This window comes from Tinamus guttatus, unplaced genomic scaffold (genome assembly GCF_059628265.1).
Source record: "Tinamus guttatus ecotype Peru unplaced genomic scaffold, ASM5962826v1 Tinamus_guttatus_pri_ptg000346l, whole genome shotgun sequence".
Lineage (NCBI taxonomy): Eukaryota > Metazoa > Chordata > Aves > Tinamiformes > Tinamidae > Tinamus > Tinamus guttatus.
In genome coordinates, this window is record NW_028288880.1 from 15142 (window position 1) to 35601 (window position 20460).

General features: G+C 41.0%; 1 protein-coding gene across 2 annotated transcripts in view; it reads right to left on the bottom strand.

Annotated features, from left to right (window-relative positions):
* Positions 1-15155: 15155 nt before the first annotated feature.
* Positions 15156-20460, bottom strand: part of ZFPM2 (zinc finger protein, FOG family member 2) — a 288963-nt gene continuing 283658 nt past the window's right edge. For both annotated transcript variants that reach the window (XM_088529792.1, XM_088529791.1), the window contains one exon: positions 15156-18634. In XM_088529792.1, coding sequence (XP_088385918.1) covers positions 16143-18634 — 2492 coding nt within the window. In that variant the 3' untranslated portion in view covers positions 15156-16142. The remainder of the gene's footprint in view (positions 18635-20460) is intronic.

Sequence of the window (20460 nt, forward strand, 5' to 3'; positions counted from 1 at the left end):
CTCCAGTAAACCTGAAGCTGCATGATTTGTCACTCATTCATATATCTATATATGGGCAAAGTGGGTAAACACTGCATAAAATATATTTTGTGCTTCTCTGGTCTTGGACAGATTAGCACAAATTAAATTTCACACTAATATGCCCATGGTCAGGAGTGCTACTTTAGGACTGAGGGGGTTTCAGCTAATTGTAAAAAATATTCTGCTCTATTAGCATGATCTGCAAATGTAGCAAATAACTCTGCAGAGCTATTTCTGTGTTTATCAATACTGAATCAATAACTGATGATGAATAACATCTGTGTGCAGGAACATAACTGCCTTTTTCTATATTATTTTGTTGACCAAATTTAGTAACTTTTCTTTTTTTTCACTTCAGATTTATGTACTGAATGTTCAGTAGTCATCATTTAGGTTACACTGCTTAGGGATGTTTGACCTCCTACATCATATGGCATTTGAGTCAAATAAGTCAAGACAGGAGAATATACTGAACAGCCAGAAGAGGGAAGTCCAGGATCAGAAGTTTGTTCTTCAGAGCCAACATGACATCAGGAGGATGAAAACCTTACAAAATATTATCCTTTTTAAGCAAAGTGTGCTGAAGCAGGACCATGCCAGCTATGTAGAACAAAGTAGCATAGAAGTATTTCACAGACAGCTTATTCCAACTCGTATTTTCAAGTATTTAAAAAACAGACTAGGATATTGCCTGAGAAAAATGTTATCTCCTCAAATTAACTGGTTAAGTCCTGTTCTGCTCTATATTTGGCTGAAGGACATATAAAACTGTGTGTGTGATAGAACTGGTCATTCAGGAGGCATCGCTCTTTCCTAAAACTGAAACAAGAAAGATCCATAGGCAGAAACATTACACACGTCCACAGGGAAATTCAAATGCTCAGTGACCGTGTTCTGGGCAAGTACAGCCAATACCTCAAAGAAGGCAGCAGCTAGACCCTCTGCCACTGGAAATAATAAAGAAAAACTCATGCATTTCATCACAGCTGAAGTCCTGACTAATTTAAAAATTGCTCTTTAAAACACACCAAATATATTTATTTTGGCATGAGACTAAATACTGGAAAATATTTGTGCTGCATAGCAGGGGAACTGAGATAATATTACACTTTGTTTTGTAGCGCTTTCCTGTACCAAAATATAGCTCTGTGCCCTGCTATAAGCCAGGCTTTTTTAATGACTTTCCAGAGAGTATTATGCGGTTAAAAACCAGGAACTTTGGTATGTAAAACATTGATAAATAAATGTTAACAAATCCCAATCATCTTCAAAGACATAATTCTATACAGTTTCTGAGTAAGCAACCACTAAATGCACACAGAAAGCATAATAAATAATATAAAACATTATAAGATGTATTAACAATAGTATGAAGAGCTTTCAACAACAGCTCTTAAACAGTAAATGTCCAGGCATTCCTCATACAGACTTCCCTGCATTTGTAGCTGTTGAATACTTAAATTTCAGAGCAACGCTTCAGCACGCACGTCAACATTGACACTTCTCCTATAACACACTTACATAAACACTTTCTTTTCTGATCTTTGCTCGGAGATGGTCTTTCCATTTCTGTAGAGCAATGGCGATATGTTGTATGTGAGTCCTTTCAAAAGGCATCGGGATAGAAATCCCACCTTCAGCTACGCGGGGGAGTTTTGAGGACTGTTTTCGACATCTGAATTACCGACTTTTCTTCATCTGCTGCTGTCTCACCTTGCAGGGTGAGCCATGGATTGGACACTCCAGGAAGAAGCACACTGGGAAACACATCTCTGCACCTGAATGAGCAGATTCTGATTAGCACATCCGTTACCAGCATTTTCACACCGTTTCTGCTTGGTGCTAGGTCCTTCTATGAGCTTTGTTCTTCCATGCTTTGTACAGAAATATGCTGTTTTACCACTGAAAACTGTGTGTCATCCTCACTGATTTTGACCCTTATATTCAACAAAGTCAAGCAACAAAACCCTACAGGTTACATTCACATGTCAATGTCTTCATTCCTTTTAATGTGATGGGGGTCTATTCGGCAATTTTAGGAAGTGTTTCAAGTCTATTTCAAAAAATAAAATGCAGGACCCAAATCAGTAACTCAGCCTAACCGATTGTCAGAAGACTTACAAACATTTCCTTGTTATCCAGCAGAAGACATAAATCTCCTTCAGGAATGTTCCCTATGAACTAGCAGCAAATACACTCATGCTATTGCTGAGTTTTGGTCAACAGCAGTAGAGCATGAGTTTCAAAGCCAAGATCCATTCGTTGTAGTTTTCTTTCTCACTCCTCATGCATATACACTATTGCTTGCCAGTGTCCAGTATTTATCCTTTAAAACTTTGTCCCTTCCCTTTTATGGGCTGGTGTAGCATTATGCTGATGTGCTAGACGAAGAGATTGCATGAGTCAGTCACATCTTTCAGCAACAAGTTCTACTGAATTCACTAGATCACTGCGAGATGCAACCTGGAATGCACATTAAGGTATTAATGGAGTGTGTATGCTTGATATCAAGTTCTCCTGCTGAGTTGCACTGGTGTTAATCTAGTTTGATTACAGAGCCTAATGTAAATTCTTAGACAGATATTCTATTTTAGCTGAGAAACGAATGCTGACAGTTTACTGCGAGATGACAAATGAATGCTGACATTTTATTCTTACATGTTTATAAATCAGTTTAAAGGTTAAGAGTCGTTAATGCGGGCAATCCGAAGAATCCATATACATAAACAAAATATTCATTTTGGATAACTATATATGTCCAATGTCATTCACAAAAGATAAAAGTCAGATTAAAGTAAGAGCGGAAAAATGCAAATTTATCAGTATTAGTTTATCTTTTAACTGCAAACTGAATTACCTGATTGATAGGCCTTGTGATCAAGTCCATAATATACAACGTAGTTTTTTTTTCTTTGTCATTTGCTTAAAAAAATCTACATGATGATTTGTAAAGAATAAAATTAACCCCTCCATTCCCACATGACTCAGGCTGATCAGAACCATTTGCTTGTAGCTAAACCAATCTTGCAGTGACTCTGGATATGATAAGGAAAATGGCTAATCTGCATGGTCTGTGCTATGACACATTATGAGAATAATTTACATCCTTATTTTTGTTCTAAATGTCCTTGATATTACTAATGCTAAGAAATAATCATGCCTTCCTCATATATTTCCAAGGAGAAGATGAACGGCGCTGAAGAACACCAATTCCAACAGCAATTTTTAATCACTGATGATAACTGCCTCCAGATGAGAAAGTAAAAATTAATTGTGGATTTTACTGGAAGTGTGGCAGAAAGACACTGTCTAGATGATCACATTCTGTAGACTATGTTAGAAACAATCCTCCTTATGCTCTTACATTGCTTAAGTAGTGCAAAGAGGTTTCTGTGCTGAGGAAAACTGAAGCTAGTGCTGTCTATATAGGTTAAAAAAATGGAGTGAAATTAGCTTTGTGAAATACAAGTCAGAAATCCTGGAATAATGTCTTTCTACATGCAACCTAAGAGCCTAAGATCCCAAATGTGTTTTAGATATTTAAAAGATTTTTTCTGTTGCATATATGCTGTTTTGCATTCTTCTGTGGCCCATTAATTGATGAATGAGACTTCCAGAGATAACAGCACATGGCCAACAGTTTGGATTAAACAATTCTTCTGATCTATGCTATAGCCAGAGAAATGGAACTGCAGCAAACAATTATTTGAAAGTTACACTTGTAGTTCCTACATTATTAAACCATATTTCATACACATTCAGAGTGCTCCCATAATAGTTATAGCCATAGAGAGTTGGGAGAACTTCGGATAATCTTTGAATGACTTGTTAAATAAATTTTGTTTTCATTTCTCATCACTCTTGCATCGTCTTCTTAATCAAAATGACTCACACTTTTTTTTTAATATATACTTGTTAAATGTTCTAAAAGGAAACAAATACTATTGAAACACAGAAATCTGCTTTATGTTATTTCAGCAGGTCATGGGCTGCTTGTCGTTCTCCACAGAATTACCTACGAGCTCATCAGTGCAGGACCAGCCTCCCTCTGCACAGGTAAGCTGGAAAACAGTCGGCAGGAATTTCAAGGAAATGTTCAACCTGAGCATGAGTATTACATAAAAAAAAAAGGATGTTCCACTGCAAAGCATTTAGAGGTCTGACAATGATAATAATAATAATAATAAGGGAATATTGCTCAGTTGAAAATCACTTTCAAATTCACTTTCAAATTCTAGACAGTCATTGCTGTTTTCCCCACAAGTCATTTACTTCCGTTCAAGATTCCAGCCTGACATTCACTGCCATTAGAAAAAGTTTAAGGGAGAGACAGTCAATCTTGGTAAGTAAAGCCTTTCATTTCACCTCTGCAAGAACATATTGCTTTTTCTTAAGCAATCACATGCAAGCAATTCAAATGTAATCCTTTTCCTGAACCCCAACGCTCAAGTATACCCCCTACTCTATGTAGAGCTGCTCCTTCCCTGACCACTACATAAGCACCCGCCAAACATAATAAACACTTGCAGTGTAGGTATATTTCTACATTTGTCTGCTGCAATGGCTCGATTAAATTGACCTCTTGTTATTTAAAAGACTGCACACACTGGAATAGCATGGTGGTATGCCATAGTTGTGCTTTCCATACTGAAAATATTCCAACCTTCTGAAAGTTGTTGCACAGAAGATAGAACTGTCATCTACACAAGTTCATAGTTTGTGTGTCGCTTCTTAATGATTATCTTTAATTACTTAACAGTGAAATGAAACCAAATTATTGTTCATCAGAGCTAAAGAACTTCCAGGCTTCTGGTTTAAACTAGTTTACTTGCTTAGGAAGAAAATACTCAGCACCACCAAATGTGGAAAACAGCAATATTTTGCATTCATATAGTGCTTTATGCCTGAGGAAGAATCTTTTCTTAGACATGTCCACTGCTCATGGCTGAACCAGTGAGATCCCATCACTATGGCAGTGATCACAAACCCTAAAGGAAAGGTTGTGTTTTGCATGTTCCATTTCTACATCTGCCCAGTACATCATATAGTTATACCACCCTACCAAATCTGAACTGAAGACATTTCCAGAATGAATTTGTTTCATGATGAATTTTTGAAAGGGCCTGAAGAAATTTTTGTTATGCCTCAGAGAACTGCAGAAAGGGACCATTTCTCTTAGCAAGTTACTGCAGTTTAGAGGGACATCACCTAAAAAAGTTTAAATTACAAATTAATTCTTAGACCTTGTTCTGAATAGAGGCCAGGTGCCACATCTCACTTTGCCCTGAAGGAAAAGGTTTCAGAGGCTTCTCATTGAAAGTTCTGAAAAGGGATTGCAAAAATATTTGAGACAGTGCCCAAAAAGCCACAAAACGTACCCAAAGATGCCTTAGGAGAATGACAGAATAGCAGTTGGAGTTTTTTTGATGAATTTACACATACCTATTAAACTATACAGTAGTCCTATACTTGGTCAAAAAAAAAAAAGTGTCTCCTTTTATAGAAATAATTGTATAAGTAAGTAGCTTGTTAACAAGATACCAATTACTTTATTTTTAAAATTAGATGTAAATGTGGCAGTATTTGGGGCACTTGATCCATAGTACGTTTAAAAACAAGCTCTTTAATTACTTAAAAATTATCTTAGTAATGAAATTCTGATGAACATGCTGATATGCACTGTGTTCCAGACAAGCTAACTGCAGTTTCTAGGACATATTTTCTTCTCAGCAGCAACAACAACAACACAAAAATCTGGAGTAACTTCAGTTAGAATTAAGCATTGGTTATTCTGTTCCACACGATGAGATTGAAAGAAGAATCTAGCCTTATTAATGCAAAATGAAGAATAACATTACAGTTCCTGCACCTATTTAATGATTTGCTTTGTAATATAAATGTTTGATATATTCCTGACAGTTTATACATCAGTTTTGTTCTTGCTTTTTACCTGTTAGATGAGCACAACTCTGGAATGATTTTTCCTGAGTAGATGTATGTAAGTTCAAAATGGAATTTGCTTCCTGACCAAGACAGTACAGTGAACTTCCTTATTAACGGACTGTTTTACTAGAGTATTCAGAGGGAGAATATAATAATTGTACAGAAAAAAGCAAACAAACTCCTTTATAAGCATCTGAAAGAATATCAACAAAGAACATGGAGAAAAATCCCCTTGTCCTTCGTAAGCATTCTGAGACAAAAGCATCTTTTAAAGAGCATTTCTATATTTTGTCAAGTTGGGTTTGGGATATGGTGGCAGTGATGGGCTGAGTTCCTAGTCTGAATTTGTTTTCAAACTTTTCCAAATTTAGGAATATGCAGATTTGATTTTTTTTGCTTTCATTTCTGCCATGTTATCTTGTGGATTTGTTATCTTTCGCTGTGTATCCTTGGAAGCTGGATTTAATGGGCCAAAAAGTCTTTTTGAAGGTAAGTTGTAGATCAAAAATAAGGAAAAGAGGAAAACTGAAAAGGAGAAAAAGAGAAAATAAAAATAGTGAGAAAAATATAAGCAGTATTACTAAGACTACTGGAAGAAGTAGAGTCAAAAAGGGGCTTTACAGTTTACTGGGAGATAGGATATGATAGAACTTATACATAATTATAAATTTTGAATCTGGATCCCACTAGAATTAAATATGGACCTTTTCTCATTCCACAGCAATTTTGGAGGAACTGAAGCAATGGTTGCATGCACATCCCATACGGCTTTCCATTATGCTGCTGATCATCCAGAAAACCTTGCTGACTGACTCTGTACAAAACGAACCTGTAAATGACATCGTGGTTCAGGTGAACAGTGTCTTGCCCAAGAGCAAGGCATAAGAAAAAAAAGTGACACATAGGTCATTCGATATGGTGATGGACAAACTCACTGGAAGAAGATCGGGTTAGGGAACATGTAAACAAATTGGATATACACAGGTCCTGATGGGATACACCCATCAAGACAATCAGCCCTGGTGAGGACAAAGCCGGAGTGCTGTGTCCTGTGCTGAGCTCCACAGGACAAGAAGGTTGTGGAACTTCTGGAGAGCGACAAAGATGATTAAGGGACTGGAGCACCTATAATATGAGGAAAGACTAAGTGAGTTGGGCCTGTTTAGTCTGGAGAGGAGAACATTGAGAGGGGATCTGATCAATATGTACAAGTACCTGAGGTGAAAATGTAGGGAGGATGGGGTCAAACTCTTCTCAGTGGTGGCCAGTGACAGGACTGGAGTAATGGGTACAAACTGAACCCCAGGCAGTTCCATCTCCATGTGAGGAAGAACTTTGGTGTGAGGGTGCCAGAGCTCTGGTACAGGTTGCCCAGAGAGGTTGTGGAGGCTCCTTCTCTGGAGATCTTCCAAACCCGCTTGGATGCCACCCTGTGCCACGTGCTCTAGGTGTGCCTGATAAGGGCAGTTGGACTAGATGGTCTCTAGAAGTTCCTTCCAACCTCAACCAGTCTGTGATTCTGTGCAACCTGTTCTAGATGACATTACTTTGGGCAGTGTGGTGGGCTAAGTGCTCTCCAGAGGTCCCTTCTGACCTCGGTGATTCTGTGGCATTAACTTTTCTAGACATGTCTCCAGCTATCTGAAGTTTCTTCTATATTTATAGGGAGGTAGTGGCTCTTGCTATACATCTGTACAGCTAGTACTATCATATACGAAATAAGCTGTTTGTACAGTATATAAATGTAGTGGAACCTGTATAAAGGTCACAAAGACATATTTTCTTTTATCTACTTCTAGACACTGCAATCATAGTGAATGGTTCCATAATTCATTTCAATGGGAGTTTTCTTAGTATTAGATGTAGGTTCCAAATGCCTGACCTGAATTTTTATGGATGATTTGTTAGCAGTAAGTGGTGTTAGTGGAGTGGTAATCCTCCAGAAAGAAGGGGTTTTGGTACTTTGCAGAATACTACCTTTACCTCATCACTATTTCTAAAAGAACTTCAGATATCAGGTTAACTCATGTTTTCAATATGCTGCGTTTTGCATCAGGCTCTTTACTGTAATGAAACAAGTCATTTATTTTTATGTGAATTAGCACCACTTCTCTCACTCCACTGCTGCTCATTGTTGTAAACATCTAAAGAACCTCCCAATAGGTAGCTCCTTGCACTTGGGATGCTCACTTCGTTAAAACCAATTTTGTGTTGCTTATAAACCAAATGAGAGAGCTACCTTGGGGACCGAGCTGTGCACGTCAGCTGGTCAGCAGTGGCACTTGCATCTCCAGAAAGTTTGCTTCTCTTCCACGCAGGGCTGATTTGTTATGAATAGCCCTTTTTGTGCCAGCGGCTACGAGTGCCAATGAGCAGCTGCCAGAACAGCTGCCGTGGGCACAGGCAGGTACCTGTCCCTGCATGGGACCCTATTCACACAGCTGAGCTGCGAGGGGCTGGGAAGGATGCGAATTTGGGAAACACGATGCATTCGGGTTAGCCCATCACTACAGATGGCTGCACCCCAGCACCCTGCACCTTGCCTCTGTTGTGTTATATGGCCCAGCTGTGACTTGTACTTTGAGTTTCAAACTAAAAAGGGGGAATGGACTGGAAGGGGAAGGAGATTTTTAGACTAAATTTCTGTAAGTTAAATCTGCACAGTCTCTTTCCTTTGGTCTAGAGCAGAGTTTGAAGATTATCCCTCCAAATGGATTTTGAATTTCCTCTTACTTGTTCTTTTTGTTCAAGGAGATCATTTAAGGGGAGTTCCTTTTATTTTCTGCTTTGAAAACTTGTGGCAATAAACTGACATGTCCCTTTCCCCTTGCATGCTTACCCCGGCATAGAACCTTCAATCACAGCCTGAGCCGGCTTCTCTCTAAACAATTTTCTTCTTTGATCAGTCTTTGAGCCTACGGGTCTTTTATTAGATTCCACAAATGTATCTCTTGGGAGTAGGTTCATCAGAATTAGCATTAGATCGAAAATGTCAAAGTACCAAAACAGGCAGTCTGTTCTCCCTCCGGCAAAATGCCAGCAGTCAGCCCGGTAGCACTGTCCCCACATCCTAAAAACAAGTTTCCAGGGGTTTAGCTAGTTTTGCTCGAAAGGAAAAAGCAAATGAATTGAAGGTTGCATCTTCCAAAGTAAACTGAATACCTCAGCCATGCAGCGACACTCTTTTAGGGCCAAATAGACTTGAAGATCTATTGCCATTTCACATCTCAGCTTCTCCATTTATTGCCCTTGTGGCTCCTACTTCAAACAAGTGTGGGAGTATCAGGGCTAATTTTGTCATGATGTAGATTGAGGACTGTGGTTTCTGCAATCTGTTCTGTATCAGCAGGTCACAGCTACAAGACAGATCTTCTGGCACACAGAAGTTTTTCTTCTTATAAGTAAGGAAATTATTAGTGCATGTGAATAATCGAGCAGAGAAGTGTTTGGAGAACAGATGGGCTTTCAAAACAATGATGTTGCTAGTGCTCCTGAAACACGATTGTGTTTACATAGAGCCAACACGTCAGGATCATGCGATCCTGACTTTTCAGCTTGAGTAAAAACAACTACAACTGAAAAAGGTGGGATGAGCACTATTTCTAAAATATCTTCAGGTGTATCGAGTGTTACTAATCACAATAGTGACTTTCCTTACTTGGAAGCCTATCCAAAAGTTTGAAAGACCGTTCATGGACATATTCACTTAGAGTCAACTCCAGTCCGTGTGTGAGCTAGTGTTTTTGCTGTTAGTTGTGCTGTGAAGAGTTCATAGAATCATTAAGGTTGGAAGGGACCTCTAGAGATTGTCTAGTCCAACCCCCTGCACACGCAGGGTCACCTAGAGCACGTGGCACAGGACTGCGTCCAAGCGGGTTTGAAGATCTCCAGAGAAGGAGACTCCACAACCTCTCTGGGCAGCCTGTTCCAGTGCTCTGGCACCCTCACTGGCAAGAAATTTTTCCTTAAGTTCCTGGGGAACTTTTGGTGCTTCAGTTTGTGGCCATTACGTCTAGTCCTATCAGTGGTCACCAGTGAAAAGAGACCAGCACCATCCTCCTCACTCCCTCCCTTGAGGTACTTCTAGACACTGCTCAGGTCCCCTCTCAGCCTTCTCTTCTCCAGCTGAACAGGCCCAGCTCACTCAGCCTCTCCTCATAGGGCAGATGTTCCAGGCCCCTGATCATCCTTGTGGCCCTGCGCTGGACTCTCTCCAGCAGCTCCACATCCCTCTTGTCCTGTGGAGCCCAGAACTGGACACAATACTCCAGATGCGGCCTCACCAGGGCTGAGTAGAGGGGCAGGATCACCTCCCTCGACCTGCTGGAGACGCTCTTCTTAATGCACCCCAGGATCCCATTGGCCTTCTTGGCCACGAGGGCACACTGCTGCCTCATGGTCAACTTGTCATCCACCATGACACCCAGGTCCCTCTCCGCAGAGCTGCTCTCCAGAAGGTCGGTCCCCAGCCTGTCCTGGTGTCTGGGGTTATTCCTCCCCAGGTGCAGAACCTTGCACTTGGCCTTGTTGAATTGAATGAGGTTTTTCACCACCCAGTTCAAGCTCAGGTGCTGAAGCGAGTCCTCCGGGTGCTGCAGGCCGGGGCTGGCCGAGGCGCCGACCCGCAGCAGCGCTGGCTGCAGCCCTGGCTGCTGCAGATGCTTCTCCTCTCCTCGCCGGTGGCACCTGCTGGCTCAGGCGGCTCGTTTCACCCGCCTCCACCTGGTGTTGGGGACATTGACTCAAGACGGATTAAACAGCAACAAAATAAATGAATAAAATTTTTAAAAAGACCAAAGAACACAACAAAACCCTGAATTACAAAACAACTTTCCCATCAGATGGAAAAGTAACAAGTGCATGAGCAATTGAATTGGCAGGTAAAATACCTTGCTTTGGGAACTGTGCCAAGGAGCCGAGAGCAGAAAGGGCAGAGGGTGACATCCCCAGCAGCACAGCTGCGTTTGGAAGAGAACGTGTCCTCCCCCTGCTATGTGCCACAATGCACCAGTTACCCAAGAAATGAGGATTAAAGGGTCTGGCTATTGCTTCTGCAAACAAAGAATTTGTCTGATCCCCTATTTCATCTCCTTGATCTTATTTTTAATCTTGTTTAGCTTCTTTCCCTGTCTTGCTCCTTCCGGTATATGTTTTGTGTATCTATACATACATGTACATGTCTGAGAATATATACACGGAGACACACACATACTAAAGCGTGTGCTAAAGAAATAATATAGTTGAAGAAAACATGTATTTAGGAGTTGGAAGTCTCAGAGTTAGTGTTGCCTGTTCATCCCAGCACAAAAGTTCTTGTCTGATGCTTGCAGTCACGCTTCATTCATCTTGTCATCCACATTGTGAAGAAACTTTCATTATCTGAGTGTAAATTTTCTGTCCCCCTCCCTTCACTGTGCTCTATGTCACTCTACACAGAAATACCATAATTATTTTTGCATTTCTTTCCATTAGGGCTCCAAAGGGTCTAGATGCACGGTGCCGTGGAAGGCTTCAGAGAAGAGGACCAAGCACGTTCCCTGTGGGCTAACATCACTGAATCTTGGGTATCTGATTTATCTCTTATCTAGGGTGAGGTCAAGCTACTCTGTCCTGTGCTGTGTCTTTCCTGACAGCTCTTGGCGATGCAGAGCCTCAACTGTGAAGGGCATGTGGAAGGTGGAAAGTGCTGCCCATCTTCCTTGACAGCCCTGCAGAGCCGGAGGAAGGATCTCTGCACTGGCAATGGTTAGCATCACCTGGGATCCATCCCAAGTGATGCCAATCCATTGGGATTTTCCAGCCATTTCGTTTCATGGGTAATTTAGCTGCTCCCAGTAGGCCTTCATGTTCATGGGCACACATGTTTTGTGGTGCTGATTCTTTGTTAATGCAGCCTGGTACCAGCATTGATGTACCTGTACTACACTCCTCAACCCAACAAAGTGCCTATTCCCTTACCTTTTCGGCCCCTCAATTAGGTTCTCCCACACCATTCTTCTTCATTCTACTCACCACATTATTTTCTTTAAACCTTTTCTTCAAAGCTATTAACAGCTCTACTCAGCCAACATCTTAGAACGAATTCAGTTTCATAGCTTATATCTGTTTAGGAAAAAAAAGAACAAAAACCTTCTTCCAACTCACCTGGTTTGTGCCTGTGGCTTTGATGGTTTATTTTATTTCTACATCAATTTTCCTTCCCAATTTCTTGCACATGGGAACAATTGCCTGCTATAGCATCCTCTCAGACTGGGTCTGGGTTGGGACTACTTTATTACTGTGGACAGTTTCATGCAGGAAGTTATCAGCATGGATCCATGGCAGATACCTACGATGTGGCTTTATGGATATTTGGAGCAGGGAGAAAATATCATCAGAACCTTAGTGTTCTGATGCTAATGCAGACAAATGGAAATCAGCTTGTGGCAAAACCCTTTGCAGTTTGCATTAGGCATGCCCACCTCATTTACAGCTAAAATAAAAAATGATAATATAAAACATTCAAATATTGGATGGAGATGAGAGAGACCATGTAATGAACGTGTAAAGGTTGCTATATGCATTGGTCCTTACATGTTGCTATATACACGCTGGTCCTTACAAATCTGATTTTTCTTGAGTTTCTCATCTCTACTTGATTGCCCCAAAGTTTTATTTGCTGACTCCAGCTGATGAATTAGTGAATCTAAACCATATAGCTGAGGTAATCTACTTTCTTCTAACTTTTAGATATTAAAGATGCACTAAAAGTGGGCTCTCTTTGTGTAGATGATTTGGTAAATACTTAATACACTTACAAAAACTCACAAGCAAAATAGGAAAGAGCCCATATTCAATAGGAGTTCTTAGTAATACTGTAATGGTTTTAAAATCACTTTGAAAAATGCATTACCTGTAGATAATAATATCAATTTGGCCAGAAAACAGATCTAAATAATCTATTATTATAAATAATATTTATTATTTATAGTATATATGGGTCTAACTGCCTCATCCCTCCCAGATGAGATTTTAGCAATATTATGCAATCTTGCCCAAGAGATTTGAGACATCCCCTGCTGCCCAAAGTTTTTGTTCTTTAAACAGGCAAACATAAAAATGGATGCAATAAATGCAAAGAAATGGGAAATTGTGTTTAAAAAAAAGGTGAAAATATGTTTCCCATGACCAACCACGTGAGTAGCTACCTTTATTAAACGCTTTTTATTTTTAAAAAAATATTAAATAAAGTGTCACTGGTCCTATTTCCTAAATGATGATTGCCACCTACCTAGCTGGTGAAGTTGTATCATCTTCAGCGTGTGATTGCATATTTGTGAGCTTAGCGCATTGCAAGGTGCCAGAAGCTCCAGGGAAGTGAGGGAAACGTAGTGCTTGCCAAATCCGTGTAACTTTGTACACAAAGGCTGTGCTGGTTTTGAAGCTGGAAAAACGGAACTGGCCAAACAAATATATGATTTATAAAGAAAATGTACCATCAAGTCCGTGCTGTGAAAGCAATTGGGCTAGCTAGTGGGGAGAAAGCAATACCACATTCCGAGCTTTAATATAGCTCAACCCGCGTGAGTTTGGCCATTCTAAATTATGCTACCTGTGGCTTTCTGACCAGTTTATTTCACCTAAAAGTTCTGGTGTGTTTCAAGTGACAGTCTCGACTATGCACGTAGACCTTTCAGAATTAGAGCGCTTCGATCTAGATTTAATCATCTGTCTTACCAAATTCGTGTGCTGGATAACCTTCAAATCTGTGTTTGCCATCATAGGGCACCTTTTCTCTGAAATACCATGAAGTGTTAGATATATTGGTATGATGTTTTAATACTATGATAAATTATTCTGCATTGTTATCTTTGCATTTCTATTGCTTTTCCTCCTTTGCAAGACATATAACCCAAAGCATTTGTTACTGGATCAGTTTCGGTCCTACTGAAATTACTGTAACGCTGCCATTAGCTTGGCTGAGGGGTAGATTTAGCACAACCTTAAGCATCTTTGTTCTAACTCGAAAGCCCTAGAAATCACCAGGTTTTGCAGTGTTTTTGTTTTTATTACTGGCTACTGGATCACATGTACGTGCAGACAGAAAAGGATGGATTCGGTTCTAAAGCACCCAGGGACAGGGCTGCCAAAAGCCAGTGGGACTGCACATTGTGCTAGACTCCAACTGGCTGCTTACCTGGAACACCATCCTTTCATGTACTTGATTTTGTGGTGGTGCTTTGAGTGATACAGGGACTAAACTAACTACAGATGCTTTTGTGACATACTCATGCCATGGTCTTGCCTTGAAAGACTGAGGGAGCTGGGCCTGTTCAGCCTGGAGAAGAGAAGGCTGAGAGGGGACCTGAGCAGTGTCTAGAAGTACCTCAAGGGAGGCAGTGAGGAGGATGGTGCTGGCCTCTTTTCACTGGTGGCCACCGACAGGACTAGAGGAAACAGCCACAAACTGAAGCACCAAAAGTTCCACAGGAACTTAAGGAAAAATTTCTTGACAGTGAGGGTGCCAGAGCACTGGAACAGGCTGCCCAGAGAGGTTGTGGAGTCTCCTTCTCTGGAGATCTTCAAACCCGCTTGGACGCAGTCCTGTGCCACGTGCTCTAGGTGACCCTGCGTGTGCAGGGGGTTGGACTAGATGATCTCTAGAGGTCCCTTCCAACCTTAAGCATTCTGTGATTCCATGATTCGAATCTGTAGGATGAAAAATGCATCACCTGTTCACTTCCATAGTCATATTTTTTTTATCAAAGCAGCGCACAGGAGACTGAATGATAACTGCAAGCGAAGGGTGTTACCTGTGCATGAGTTCAGCCTTTAATATAACATAAATGATTAAATATTATTTCGACAGAGAATTAGTGGAGCAAACTGTCATTCATTTTAAACAAATGTTATTAGTAGCTGTTCTTAAGACCACTGAGCAGCTACAGAATCACGGCCAAGGTGATGGAGCAGACTGGTTGACAGGAGTTGACATGCAGAAGAAACAGCCTCCCTCGTTTCAGACTTTCCCATTTTAAGTTTCAGTTCACTAGGTTGCCTCAACCTCAGCCGAGCTCGTAACCTCCAAGTGGAGCATCCCTTGTGTTCACTCCCTCTTTAAATGCTTCGCGTGCACCGAGAAGAGGGCAAGGTAGTTTGTGAGCTCGAAATCCTCGTTGAAAAACAAAATAAAGAAATTACCGTCAAACATCTCCAATGATCTGGAATTTTATTCCATCCATATACATGCATAGTAACAACATTTGTTGAGAAATTATTTCTATCAGAAGTAGAACATTATCTTTGTGATCACCAGTTGCAGTATTGCTACTCTTATATTTAAATATATCTTATATATGAATTAGATTCATAATTGCAGCATTGAGTTTAGGGTTTTGTTTTAGACTGTGCCTTTCAAAAGATAAAACGGATTGATATGACCTCATTACTTACAATACTGCTTCCAGTAATTTTGTTCATTCTTTATAAAGTATTGCATTTAACAGCAAAGGTTTAAAAATTGAGACAGAGATGCATCAGCGAAAGAAAATACAAGTACTATACAAGAAAAAAATTGCCATCTTCATTTAACGTACGTTTCAGATTAAGAAAGTGGACAGAAACATACTGCTACATACAAATGCAAAGCCTAATGACTAAGGTACTGTATCTGCTAAAATATAAAGTGCAAACTGAGCCCAATTGTTCAAAAAATTGAATTTTTAAGGCGAACTTTACAGCATAGTTGAAACTTTTTTGCAAGTTATATTTTAGCATATACACATATCTGCAATAGCATATAAGAAAAAAAATCAGGATACACAAGTGCTTTTGAAGCTATTTCTAAAATGCTTTTCTGTATTGTTTGTGACTATTTTCTTTAAAATCTACTATACAGTGCAAACCATATGTGCTACACAATAACTATACAATAACATTACAAATGACTTTAATATAAAGTTTTTAAATAAAAAATAACATAACTACAGCTATGAATACTGCTGGTAAAATAAATTAATATTTTTGAAAATGGCACCAATAATACACTTTACTAATGGACTGTAATGAAATTACACCTTCAAGTCCTCAACTCAGCAATAGTGAATTATCTCCTGATTGTCCAGATGTAATTCAAACAGCTTTCTTTAGACTGTATGGAACAATATGCTAAACACAGGTACCAAAGTTGACCGATTGTTTCATTTGACATGTTCTGCTGCATGTGACGAGCAATAAAACTTCTTGTGAGTTATAAAGTTTGAAAGATTGTTGAACTGGATGTCACACAGTCGGCAATATTTTCCACTGCTTGGGGCCTGGGCAGAACCATTCACTCCTTTTGCTATACTAGACAACTGTTCCTCTGCCGAAGGAATTGCTGGAGAGACGTTCTCGTTTGCAGGTAAAGGATTCTCAGAGATCCACGAAGGAGACTTGTGCCCATCTTCATGCGGAGGGTTCTGCGAAATGTTCTCTTGCTGTGGGTTTGCTGCAGGCCTTTCCTCCTGTTTTAGTCCCCCATTAACTATTACCATGCCTCGATTTTTTGGCAATAATGGAAGAGACTCTTTCTTCTGCACGGCACATCCATTTGAAGGGGTCTGGCCTTTAGGAGATTCACTTTCTGTATTTGTGCTTTGATCTAAATCAGTATTATGAATGACGAGAGAACCAGAAATATAATCACTTGGCTTTATTCCATAGTATGGAGAAAGCTGATCCGCTCCTTTAGCTTTCTTTATTGCTCCAGGGTAAAGGCATTGTGGAAGAAACAAATGTTTGTTTTCTTCTTTTGTAGCAATAAGCTGGGCCGCTTCACTAAAGACTTTGAGTCCTTGAAGTGTTGCTAAGTGTGTTGAAAACAAGTTTCCATTAGGAGAGGACTGTTTGGAGCTCCCATTTTTCTCACATTTGATTATGCTTCTGTCATAACTGACTTCTGGGCTGTTTCTTTCACTTTCTGGGTTTTGAAACACCTTGCTATCGAGTTGTCCCAGGTCATTACGCTGATGGGCGGTGACAGGGCAAAAATTCTGCTTATGAGCAAGGTAGTTCTCCACCTTGTTAAAGCTGATCTTGCACACTGTGCACTCATGGTAGTCCAGCAGCCGCTTAGGAGAAGTGGATGTCCTCTCCGACTGGGATAAACACTTTTTACTGAGATCTATTGGCACATCCATCTCCAAGCAGGAAACTGTGGAGTGCGGCGTATCACACTTCGAAACTGGCACGCACTTGTTGATAGACAGGGATGTTTCCAGGTGCTTCGACACTATCCCTGGAAATATATCACATCGTGGATGGTAACATTCCCCAAGGCCTTCTGTTGACTCTTGAGTAGAAGTACAAGGATTGCCAAGATTTGCCACTTCCAGAAAGCGCTGTTGAACCAGCGGTGGCCTTTGCTCCTGCTCCGGCAGACACATCTCATACATCTTCCTCCGCTTCCGCGTGCGCATGGTCCTCTGCATGGCAGGCACCTTGCTGGAAGAGGACCTCTTCAGCGGGGGGTCATGGCGCGTGGCACAGTAGTACTGCTTGTGCACCATGTACGTTTCGTGCCTGCTGAAAGTAATGTTGCAAGCTTCACAGGTGGTCTTGTTGGGATCACTCTCCCCTTCCACCAAGGGCGTGTTGGGATTCTTCGCATCGGAAGGTTTTCCATTTATCTTCTCATCACCGTTGCTTGCACTTGACAGCTTCTTGGCTTGTGCTGTAAAGTCTTTATCGTGACTTTTATTGTTTGGCCCAATCAGATCCAAAACATTGGAAGAGTTTATGCACGGTGTCTGCAGAAGCTGATTCTCAGGATCAGATGTGTGGGGAGTTGTACTCAGGATGTTTATAGGGCCTTGACCGTTACTGGGACTTACAGCCTCTGGCATTTTTTCTGGAACACTGGAAAAATCTGGTGACTTCGCCATCTGCTGCCATCGGCTGCTGCAGTAATGCTTTTTGTGTACCAAGTAGTTGTCTAAATTATTGAATGTTATGTTACACTCAAAACATGTAGCCCCTTTTGGCATCAAAGGACTGTAAATCACAGGAGGATAATTGCTACTTCCATGCCTCAGTCTTCGATGGACCAGTTCAGACATTTTGGCTAGTATCTCTGAAGCCTGAGGAACCACAGTGATGTCCTGGGGAAATGCAAACTGGGAAAGAAAAGGTCCCATTGGGAAAGAAGGGCCAATATTGGGCTGAACTGGTGATGAGGCAAGTCTTGGACTGGATGGTTCAGATTTTATTTTAGTATATGAAAAACTTTGCTTATTTGCTGCAGGCTGTGTTTCTGGCCTCTGGTTTGGAAGGAAAAGTGGAGTCTTTTTTTCACATTTATCAAGCTCTGTATCAGAACTCGCATCTTTAGTCTGCATGCTCTTTTGACTCTGGGGCACATCATTCCTGCTCAGCATGTCTGCTGCTGTCTGTAAACCCTCTTCATTCCCACTTGGAGAGTGCTCCATGTCGCTTTCTCTCTGGATCTTGTTGCCGGAGACATGTAGCTCTTGGTGCTGCAGGAGCTCCCTCTGAGTTTGGAAGCCAAAGTGGCAGTGATTGCATCTGAAGGCAGCTTGAGTAAGATGCGAGAACAGGTGCTGATGAAAGTTAATCACTGAGTCTGCAGTGTAAGTACAAACTGTGCATTTCAAACTAGCACCAGGCGGGAGAAATTCTTCCATTTTTACTCCTGTGGAAAAGATAAATAAGTAAAAAAGTGAAATGCAGGTTAAAGTGACCATTTCTTTTTCCTGCATGAAGGATACAGGAACATCATTTGCAGAGAAAGCATAAAGCAGTAAGAACTACTAATTTTCTTTTTTTCTCCCATGTATAATGGCTGTAGGCAGCTACTGCTATAATACACCTTTTCATTATGGAATTGTAATATACCTCCCTACCTAGAACAGTACAATCACTGCTCAAGCAAAAAACATGTTTCATGGTATTTTGAAGCTGAAAATACCTAAAAAGAGAGAAATTGTCTCTTACGGCAACACCAATTCTGAGCATTTGGTAGCTGATAAAAACTGAAAAATAAGCACTAGGGAAGCTATTTTAAATCTAAATCAAGCATGGACATTTGTTTTGCCTACCCGCACACACACTCCTCGGTCACTTTGGCCGGGTTTGTTGCAGTGGGACAATATAAAGCTGTAAGGATATTGTGGCTCAATCTGTGGGAAGTCATTCTCTCATCCCGTCAGGCCGGGAGGCCCTCACTTCACTCCTAGTGTCTGTCAATCTCTCATTTGTGAGACACATTTCGAATTTGAACTACTCTGGGCCTCAGAAGCCAGAACTGAGCAGGGGAGATATACAGTACTTTAATAAGCACTTTTCCCCTGTCAGGCATTTTTTTTTTTATTTTTTTCACCAGGAGAGCAATTAGAGGCTTTAGCTCCTCCACTGCCACAAGATGGAGTTTCAAATACTTCTTCATGGTGTGCTGCAGTCACGGTGGAGGCACCTAGCTTCCTAGCTCCAGTAATGTGGGTCTGATTGATAGAGCCTCCAGCTGGAGCTGTTAACAGAGACTGAAGCAAACACAACACGAGGTCACAGGGTATATGGAGGAGGAAATTTTCAATCCTGTTGCAGAAACTGTTTTGAGTTTTTTATAATCTGCCTAGAAGAATTAAAGATCGATCAGATGAGAAAAAAGTAGAACTACGATTCAAATGACTGGTTTATGACTAAAAAGCTGGAGAAGAGGTTTAGTCTTGAATTTAGTATATTCTTAAAATTATTACTTGAAATTCAGCACAGCACATTTCTATGTCTCTCAAGGACTGCAGATTTTAACTCTAGATTGCAAGAAGATACGATCACTTTGCAAGGCAAGAGAGACAGAAAATGGCTATAGTCAGAGTATAGTCAGGGTTAAGACCTGGAAGCACCAAAAAGTCTGGAAAGGAATGGCTGACAAGGACCAGAAGGAATGACTACTTGTTGTCAATGTGGTTTACACAAAAAGTTCCTCACATAGCACAGTCCTCCTTCCAGGTACTCAGCACCTCCCAGGTTATTCATGAAAAGACCAAATCATGGAATCACAGAATGCTTAAGGTTGGAAGGGACCTCTAGAGATCATCTAGTCCAACCCCCTGCACACGCAGGGTCACCTAGAGCACGTGGCACAGGACTGCGTCCAAGCGGGTTTGAAGATCTCCAGAGAAGGAGACTCCACAACCTCTCTGGGCAGCCTGTTCCAGTGCTCTGGCACCCTCACTGTTAAGAAATTTTTCCTTAAGTTCCTGTGGAACTTTTGGTGCTTCAGTTTGTGGCTGTTTCTTCTAGTTCTGTCAGTGGCCACCAGTGAGAAGAGGCCAGCACCATCCTCCTCACTACCTCCCTTGAGGTACTTCTAGACACTGCTCAGGTCCCCTCTCAGCCTTCTCTTCTCCAGGCTGAACAGGCCCAGCTCCCTCAGCCTCTCCTCATAGGGCAGATGTTCCAGGCCCCTGATCATCCTCGTAATAAATTACCTGAATCTCTGACTTCTGTGAGATAAAT